General features: G+C 43.8%; 1 protein-coding gene across 1 annotated transcript in view; it reads right to left on the minus strand.

The window, feature by feature from the left end:
* Window positions 1-10,247, minus strand: part of LOC144766615 (complement C1r subcomponent-like) — a 50,525-nt gene extending 40,278 nt beyond the window's left edge. The window contains exon 1 of the mRNA XM_078650400.1: window positions 10,162-10,247. Coding sequence (XP_078506526.1) covers window positions 10,162-10,205 — 44 coding nt within the window. The 5' untranslated portion in view covers window positions 10,206-10,247. The remainder of the gene's footprint in view (window positions 1-10,161) is intronic.
* Window positions 10,248-10,488: the final 241 nt, after the last annotated feature.

Here is a 10,488-nt window from a genome sequence, read left to right on the forward strand (position 1 = left end):
GGCCGACGGCAGCAGCAATGGGGTTAAATAAGTAATATTATAAGATTACCTCCTGCACCTTCTAAAATGTGACAATGCCTTAATTGGATCAACGCTTGTATTTTATGATCTTGAGACAGAATTAAAATCCTACAGCTGAAGGGAGACAGGTTGCAACAGGAATGATAATATTATATAGGAAACAGTCCAATATATAAAATAAAAAGGGACTGGAGTAATTTTACTTACATATATCCTTAGTAGTACGTTTCATTCTCAGTTTCTGTAAAAAGAAATTGCCGTTGGCCTCTAACCACCACAATCTTTACATTTGTGGTAGTGTTTTAATGTGAACTGACCACAAGGCATTTGCTAAGAATCATACATCAAAATATTTATATTGTTTGACAATCTGTAGTGGGGAATTCTTTAAAGGTCAGGTAAATTCTGAATTGTATCCTTAGGATGTTGAAAATGTGACCACCTTATTATTGTTTTCAATATATACCTAAAGCTTAATGTTGCTTTAACATGACAATGTGCCAAGTGTTTATAGAATTTCCATGGGCTCAAACTAAAACTGACCAGATCATCAGGATATAATGATGCAAGGAAATTTCAAAGAAACTGGGCATTATTTAGAGTTTGGGAGACTGGATAATTGGTCACAAATGTGGAAGCCTTCTGTATTTCAAGAGTGTTATAGCTATAGTACTCCTCTCTGGAGGGCCGGATATCCAACACATTTTGACGAAGTATTGTATCTGCCAAATATAAATAAGGCCCCAAGTGTGTGAATGCATTAACATTAGCAAATAATGTATGAGAGTCAAAAACATGTACAAAACAGACTTTTCCCATTGAACATTTTCATGTTAACTGTTTGGTTTGGACTGTGGTTTAATTATTACAATACAACTGTGTGATTGAGGCGACTTGGTAAGCTAGTTTTTGTCAAAAGTTCTACACATATTAGCAGTGGTGTCTAGAAAGGATTTTTAGAGTGGGGGCACAAAGAGGAACAGGATGAAACAGTCTTGAAGGTCATGCTCTCAATTGGATTAATGGCAGGTGCAGTCATGGACGGGTCTACGGCAATCATGCAGGTTCGGCCCTCATCTGGCCGATGACATTATGGCAGTTGAAACCTATGTCCAGGCCGACAGCAAGCACACATTTGCAGAACTTATCCAGGCTGATAGAAATCATGTAGTTGCAGCCCTCATCTGAGCCAACAGCAATCACACAGTTGCGGCCCAATTTGGCCTTCGATGAGTACAATTTAGCAATTCATGTCAGATACCAAAATGAGAGACCAAGGAGTGTGGGAAGGTAGGTAAGGGACAGGCACATCGAACATCCCTAGATTATTCTTAAGCAGTCCTCCCTTTCTCTCCCTGGAAGTCCTAGGAGGTGTGGTTGGTTTTGCTCTTGCTGACCAGTCTGCTTTCCTCCAGGACCAGGCCAACACCTTGCCTCTCAGCAGTTAGGCAAGGAGGCAACTATGTGCCCCAGGGCAGTTCCACAGCTTCTCCTGTACAATGTTTATACTTTAGGGATGCCCCCTCTCTTCTGGGATAGAGGCTGCCAGGCAGACACCATCCCTGGTTGTACAGCAGATCTTTGAGCACTCTGTTGGACACTCCATTACCTTGATCATAAATGACTTGGAATTGGAACACAGTGTGGTTGTTTAGTCCCACTTTTATTCACAACATCTGGACAGGGGATGTGGAGCCACTATTTCTAACTGTAGAACCCGTTTGGTGTAGTTCTCCTTCCAGGTGCTCTTCAGAGGCTGTTCTCCAGCAAACACCTTTGTGTAGAGTGAAGTTTCATGAGAAGTTAGCGCTGGTGCCTTCTCCAACCTGTAGCATCCACAACATAGGCACAAAGAGGTATGAGGTTTTTGCACCTAGCAGTTATCAGCTCAACTGAAGATGTGATCAGGGATACACAAAAGGGCATTCATCATTTAGACATTTTCAAAACCCAATGGCCTCCATTAATTTGGTGACATCATTCACCATCGATGTGTTACACTCATGACACAAACACACGCACATGCTTGACACACACAAAGGATGCCAACACAAACCTTTTGAAGTGCAAATAAAAGCATAACTTTACACAGGTGGGCTAGTAGACCTCACCCCCGTGATACAGATTAAAACGTCTGGTCACACCATGGAAACCTTATAAATTCTGGATGTTGCCACCACTTTAAGCTCTGCTCTTACACCAGGTCAATGAGAAGTTCAGGACCTCACATAGTCAGGGGCAGGCCTAGGGATCTGCTTACAGGCTTAGATCAGTGTGACACCAGGTGAAAGTTAAAAACAGGATACCAGATGCTATCACACTTATTACTAGGAGGAGGGTCTACAGATTTTCTTGTTCACAAGAAGCATATCTTTATACAGGAGGAAAACGCACTTATGATATTGTAACTTAAATGCAGGCATGTTTGCAATGCACACTAAAGTGAGGCTGGGTTTATTTACTACCGCTTAATTTTTAATTCAGTAACCCCTAGCATTAAGATCTCCACAATTGGAAGTAATTATATTTTAATGAGAAAATAATATTTTTCAAATTGTTAAATTCATACACTTTATTGAAATATTTAAATATTACATATTAAGCAATTAATATGTGTTTAAGATATTGTTTTTTACATTAAAATATACATATTTATATATTTAAGTATTTTAAATAATCTAATTGTGTAACATTCTTTCCTATGGGGTTTTATGTAAGTCCCTAACTTCATTGATTTCAATGGAAGGGTATTACAGTAGTAGTGGTTGGCCATCCGTGGTGCTGGTCTTACTCCAGCTCTAAGCTGGAGTAATTTAATATTGGTTTGTATCCCTTTTTAACTGTAGTAAATTTAGAAGGGCAGTTTGTAAATAGCAACAGGTTTACTCTTTGGTGGGCGGTTGTATGTCCCTCGCTAAACCCAGCTGTAAATCACTACTTCTCCATCCCAAGCCCCTCCCATTTTGTAGTAAGTGAGCCCATTTTCCAGCCAGTCCCCCAGTTTCTCTCGTGTTTACTACTCCATTGTAAACTTACATGTTTGAGGATCTCCTGACAGTATAAAAGGAGAGGTGGACGTTTACACTTTGTTTGTGAATAGCATTTTGTATTACTATAGTAGTTTTGTTGTAGTGCTGCTAAACATGCTACAAAATACAGTTCATGAATAGGGTTTCAGGTGTGTTACTCTGATTAGGTCAATGGAAGCAAAACAGGACTACAGCACCCAGAATGCAGTAGTATATCACATGAAATTCCATTAATGGAAACAGTACCTGTGGGGGCCCGGCAGGAAGTGGTCACCCTATTCTGGGGTATGATGTCATTGTCATATTTTAGGAAAAGTTTAAAAGCTTGGCTAGTGGCTAGTGCAAACAACTTGTAATAGTAGATATGTAACTTAATCAAGGTAAAACCATCCAGTTACTTTACGTGGAAAATTCATAAATTTCATAAAATTCTGCGTGCCGCATAGGGCCATTAAAGCCTTTGCTGGACATTGTCATGTCAGAATCCTGATGAATATTGCAGGATTAGACACAAATAAAATAATCAATATGGTGTGATTTGCAAAGCTATTTTCAATCTAACCCTAGCCAGATTCACAAAGATGAGTTTGGAATCAATCAATCAATCAGGATTTATAAGGCAATGTCTACTCCCTGTGGCTTCTTCTTTCTTTGTATTAAATTTACAAATGTTATGGGATGCACAAAGAAACAGAAGTACTCCTGGAAATCTACAAACGTCTTAGAATATCAATAGGTCACATAATGTGATAAATAGTACTCTGGATTTAAAAGTGAGTACCGTCTGCATGAGCAAATCATGCTGTAACGTGCCTTAGCAGAAATAATAACTTTTTTGTTTATTTTTCTCCAATTTCCCCAATGGAGAAACACATTTCCCTCACTCCCCCCTCCAGCCCCCGCCCTCCAATGAAATATGGGGACATTTATACTCATTTCCCGCCATTAAGCAGCAATTGCTATCTGTGTCTTTGTTGTGCAGGAAACTACCTATAAAATGGTTTGAATATCTGATTGTGAGGGTACCTGCAGCTTATTGCATCCTACTTGCTGCATGGAGCAATAAAAAGACTCCATGATTTAGCAAAAGTCAATTTATTAGGACATGGTTGCATACACTTAATTTGAACTTTAATAAATATATAAACAGTACCATCAAACTTTGTAAATATGACACCCCCACACCTCCCGTAACGAGCCACACTTCACACCAACTTCCATCCCCCAGCCCTCATACCTTGTTTCATGCTTCCCTCCTACACTCACTGAGCTCTTCCCATATAACCAGACTCTCCATCATTTTCCTACCAAACACCCTCCACTGAAAGTCTTTTCTTGCTTGAAGAAGTCCTGCACACCGTCTTTTGTTACCTGTGCTCTGGTCTCCAACATGAGTGGTTGGATACGCCTGCCTGTGACTCTCCTCCCCCAAGACACGGCCTATGTCCTACAATCTGTCCTAAATTGGCAGAGGGTGTACCTTCCCCCACACCATCCCATATTCATGTAGGGTTGGTGGGTGGACACTGGGGCGGCTCTAGGCTCATGGTGGCCCTGGGCAGGGAGCGTTGGTATGGGGCCCCGGAAGAGTGGGTCTGGGCGGGGCGGAGCACGGAGGCCAGTGATGAGGGGGGGGGAGTCAGGGTGTTTGGAAGTGGAACAGAGCTGGAGGCCACCAAATCCCTGCCAGGGGCCGCCACTCAAATATGTGTCCATCCTCAGAGGATTCATATATTAAGGATATATATTGGCGTGGTGGCCCCTGGGGTTTATTTATTTATTTATTTATTTATTTTATATTCTTATATAGCGCCTGAATAAACCCCCAAAGGGGTATCTCCGCGCTTTGCCAGTCATAATATAGCTCCAGATGGTCTTATTCAAGGGATAGTACATCATACAGGGAAGAAATTAGTTACTGGTAAATAAGTATGTTTTTAGGGTCTTCCGGAAAGTCAGGTGGCTAGTGAGTGATCTCAGCTCAAGAGGTAGAGAGTTCCAGAGCACTGGTCCCACATGAGCCAGCGCTCGGCCTCCTTGTCTGGACTTCTTTATTCTAGGTATCTGCAGTAGCTGTTGACTGCTAGAACGCAGGTACGTGTGGACGAAAAATTTCGGCCAAATATCTTGGGCCTTCGCCTATCACAATTTTGTGGATGGTGCATAGGGTCTTAAACTGCACTCGTTTCCTCACCGGTAACCAGTGGAGTCTAGTCAGCAGGGGGCGGGTAGGAGTCCTAGGGGGAACTTCAGGACTATCCCTGCCGCCGTATTTTGGACTACTTGTAACTTATTAAGTTGTCCTTCGTTGGCTCCTAAAAGAAGACCGTTACAGTAATCCACTCTGCTGATGACTAGCGCCTGCACAAGTGGTTTCCTGTGGCAATCTGGTAAATAGGGAAACACTCTTCTTAGCATCCCAATTGCCCGAAAGCAGGTACCAGCCACCTGGTTTACATGATCTTTAAACGTGAGTGTCTGATCAAGTAACACTCCCAAGTTTTTTACCGTACTCTTAGGGCTGGGAACAGGACCTAATTCTGAGGGCCACCATTAAGGTGACCAGTGTGTTGCCGCTTGTCCAAACAGCATGACCTCTGTTTTCTCTACGTTGCATTGGAGACAGTTTGATGACATCCACTCTGATATTGCTCTCATTCCATCTGCAAATGATCTTTTTATTGCAGGGGTCAGACTTTTAAAAGGAAAGAGGAGTTGGGTGTCGTCGGCGTACGACACCGGGGTAAACCCAAATGATCTTGCTAAGTTGGCCAAGGGGCCACATACACATTGAAAAGTGTTGGGCTTAAACATGAGCCCTGTGGCACTCCCTTGTTGAGCTCCCTATAGATGGATTTGTGGGAGCCCAGCCAAACTTCTTGGGAGCGACCGGATAGAAAGCTTTCCATCCATGACAGAGCCACTCCTTCCAAACCTACGTCCTTTAAACGATCGAGAAGCACCGTTTGAGACACCGTATCAAAAGCGGCGGAGAGATCCAACAGCACCAGAATCATAGAGCTGCCCTCATCCAGTGCCATTTTGATGTTATTGGTCACTGTTTGGAGGGCTGATTCGGTGCTGTGGTTAGGCCTGAACCCAGATTGCGAGTAGTCCAGGCCCTCCGTCACTTCTAGATGTCCTGATAGATAGGTGTTCACGTGCTTCTCTGCTATTTTGCCGATATAAGGCAAAAGTGAAATGGGACGCAGGTTTGAGAGGTCTGTCCATGGGGAAGCCGCTTTTTTTCTGATTGGGTTTACCACCGCTCTTTTCCAGTCTGCCGGGACCTGTCCTTCCTTAAGAGAGATGTTAATAACATTCTCTATGGAGGGTCCTAAGAGAGAAATCAGAGGGGCAACCATCTTGGCAGGGAGGAGGTCATGTGGAGATCCAGATTTAATATGGGCGATAAGGGAAAGGAGCTCTGCATTATCAATTGGAGGAATAGCTAGCAGCGAATGTTTATTGTGCTTTGGCGGAATCGGGGGTAGGGGCTTATTGGTATCACCCATGTTATTGTTAGCTGCCACTATTCTTCCATAAATAGTATTTATTTTTTCCTCGAAGAATAGCGAGATTTCATCGCATAGAATCTGCGAAAAATCGTCAGAGCTCTCACATGCTGCGGGTTTTATAAAATTCTGCAGAATTTTAAAAAGCTCTTTGGGACAGTTACCCGCTTCTGTTAATTGTTGCATTAAATGGTGTTTCCTAGCTTGCTTTATGTTTTTATAGTATATTATTTGGGCATCTAGAAAAACTGCTCGAGTCTCCTCAGTTTTACTTCTCCTCCATTTTTTCTCTACTCGTCTACATTTCCGCTTCTCTTCTCTTAACTCAGGTGAGTACCAGCTCTCCTGCTTAGAGGAAGGATGCTGTTTGTGTGATTTTAAAGGGGCTATGATGTCGATGGCTCGCTTAATTGAATCATTAAGTTTAGCCAGTGCTGTATCTGCTGTGTCATCTGCCAGTATGGCAGGTTGTATCCAAATTTCCTGTAGTTTATTGACTGAGATTTTATGCCATTGACGGCGCCAGGTAGGAGAAGATGGTGCTTTATTAGTGGATCTTTTTGGAGTCAGTAAGTTAAATTCTAACAAGAAATGATCCGTCCAAAGAATCTCTTTTGCTGGAAGACAGGTTAATTTAGTGCAGTTGGAAAAAACTAAGTCTAGCGTGTGGCCGCCCCTATGTGTTGGTCCTTTATTTTGTAATTCTAGACCTAAATTTGATAGATCCGTGAGTAGGGAAATGGATTCGGATAGTTCTGGCTGATCTACATGGATGTTAAAATCTCCCAGGAGAATAAAGTCTTCTTTAGATTTAAGACGGGGAGCTAAAAGCTCTTGGAGAGTGAGCGCAAAGTCAGGGTTTGATCCTGGTGGTCGATAAGCCAGAGCGCCTTTCCAGGAAGTGTGGCTAGTTAGGTCGATTTTAAAGATCATGATTTCTAGTTGTAGACTTCGATGTTGCTCGAGTATTGTGACCTTTATCTCGTCCTTATGTATTATGGCCAAACCACCACCTGTTTTCACTTCTCTGTCTAGATGTTTGAACTTATATCCAGATGGGATCCCCATTGCTATAGCTGTAATTGTGTGGGGCTTCATCCATGTTTCAGTGAGGAAACATATATCCGGCTGAATAGTATTAACTAAATCCCAAACCTGATGCTGGTGTTTGGGTAGGGATCGTACATTTAGGAGGAAGCTCTTTAATCCATCTAAGGGAGTGTTTACCTCTGGTTGGATAGTACTAGTGAGTGAATGACGTCGACACTGAAGACATGAAAAACCTCCCTCGACTGTCGACCAGGGTATTTTTGTGCAACATTCAAATGGTGGCTTGAGATCCCGTAAAGTTTGGGCGGAATATGTTATATATTTTTTGCTCATACCTGTTAGAGCTGGGCGGACTGAGACGGAGTCCATGGCCCCTGTGCCCCGTCCTGTCGCGGATGGGCGCAGACGGGCTGACTCAGGCGAGACTCCGGCGCTAGGGACGGCGCTCCCGCAAACGCGTCCGCTAGTGCGGTAGAGCATCCCTTTCCTTTTATGTGGTCCACTAGAGCGCTCTCACCGCTCTGGGCCACACTCAAGATGGCCACCGTGTAAAGATTTCCCAATCCCCAAATAATGCCCAATAAAGCCCGAAAACGGCCGCTAGAGCCGTGAAATGATGGCGAAAATGCGTGCAGGAGGGCTAGGGGTGTGGTGTCTGCATCACAGGATGAAAAAAACAATTTTTTTAAAATGACGATTTTTGATTAAAAAAGCTTCAAACAGCTAACAAGAACAACAATTTTTGGTAGCCCTTGGCAGGTAGCGCTTCCAGATCGTATTTGGCACAGAATCTCGCGAGCGCTGACACAGGGCTCCTTTTATGGGGTCCACTAGAGCGCTCTCACCGCTCTGGGCCACACTCAAGATGGCCGCCGTGTAAAGATTTCCCAATCCCCAAATAATGCCCAATAAAGCCCGAAAACGGCCGCTAGAGCCGTGAAATGATGGCGAAAATGCGTGCAGGAGGGCTAGGGGTGTGCTGTCTGCATCACAGGATGAACATTTATTTTTTTTAAATGACGATTTTTGATTAAAAAAGCTTCAAACAGCTAACAAGAACAACAATTTTTGGTAGCCCTTGGCAGGTAGCGCTTCCAGATCGTATTTAGCACAGAATCTCGCGAGCGCTGACACAGGGCTCCTTTTATGGGGTCCACTAGAGCGCTCTCACCGCTCTGGGCCACACTCAAGATGGCCGCCGTGTAAAGATTTCCCAATCCCCAAATAATGCCCAATAAAGCCCGAAAACGGCCGCTAGAGCCGTGAAATGATGGCGAAAATGCGTGCAGGAGGGCTAGGGGTGTGCTGTCTGCATCACAGGATGAAAAAAACTATTTTTTTTAAATTACGATTTTTGATTAAAAAAGCTTCAAACAGCTAACAAGAACAACAATTTTTGGTAGCCCTTGGCAGGTAGCGCTTCCAGATCGTATTTGGCACAGAATCTCGCGAGCGCTGACACAGGGCTCCTTTTATGGGGTCCACTAGAGCGCTCTCACCGCTCTGGGCCACACTCAAGATGGCCGCCGTGTAAAGATTTCCCAATCCCCAAATAATGCCCAATAAAGCCCGAAAACGGCCGCTAGAGCCGTGAAATGATGGCGGTTTGGTGGCCCTGTGCAGGTGCACAGCTTGCACATGCCTAAGGCCGCCCCTGGTGGACACAAATTATTCTTTTGAAATCTCCTAACCTCCCGGAGGTGCCCAAAGTCAGGAAGAGGCCAGACACAACCTTCCTGAACCTTATCTATCCCTAGCACTAGTCCGCCTGTTCCGCAAAGCAACCTATCCCACCCACATCCTGTTTCTGTACAAAGCACCCCAGGGGAATAGTAGTCTGCAACTGTACTTTCCCCAGGGGGCCATCAAGGGGCACAATATTGCCCTTGGCCTTAATTTAGTGTGGTGTAAAGTATGACACACTCAGGTATTTTCTACTGCCGGAAGTGCACACGCTTGTATGACGTTACAACGCATACTTTTACAATGCACACCTTTACAACACATTTTTTCAACGCAACATCCATTACATCGCATTCCATTACAACGCATGCCATTACAACAAATTTTTAAAAACTACCTTTACAACGCATTCCATTACAACGCATACTACCTTTACAACGCATACCATTACAACGCTTAACATTACATTGCATATATGGTAAGTATTGGATAGTGTAGGGGTAAAAATTACTATTCTAACTCCAGGGGGTGCAACAGTAGGGTATGTGTTGGATGGATGGTATGCGTTGTAATGGTATGCGCTGTAATGACTGCGTTGTAATGACATGCGTTGTAATGGTATGGTTTGTAGTGTCATGCGTTGTAATGGTTGCGTTGTAATGGCATGCTATGTAATGGATGTTGCGTTGTAAAAGTTTCGTTGTAATGGTAGTGCATTGTAAAAGTTGCGTTGTAAAGGTTGTTTCCCATGCACACTATGATCATACAAAATCCACAAACCTGCTTGTCTGCACATTTAAGTTACACAAGTCTGCAAACAACGTTGTGCCTCCTGCCCCCTGCTCTGAGTTGCCCTTACTCACCACACCAAGAACATGCTGTGTATCGGGAGCGGCCGGCGTCGCATGGCTGTGGGGAGCGCAGGCAGAGATTGACAGGTCTGTGAGGAGGTGAGCACCGACCTCCAGTGTAATGACCACACAAAGCATGAACCGGTGGCTGAGAAGGGAGATCTGTAATGTTTAACCTGGAGGGTGCAGAAGGGTGTTCTGTCCAAATGAGTAAACAAAGAAGTGAAAGTGATTCCTGCAGCTGTCTAGCTCCACGCATAAAAGGTCACGACACATACATCTTTTCACTATTTGACAAAGTGAAGCAAATCCATTTTGCACCATTTTTGCTGCTTCTAA

The sequence above is a fragment of the Lissotriton helveticus genome, chromosome 7 (genome assembly GCF_964261635.1).
Source record: "Lissotriton helveticus chromosome 7, aLisHel1.1, whole genome shotgun sequence".
Lineage (NCBI taxonomy): Eukaryota > Metazoa > Chordata > Amphibia > Caudata > Salamandridae > Lissotriton > Lissotriton helveticus.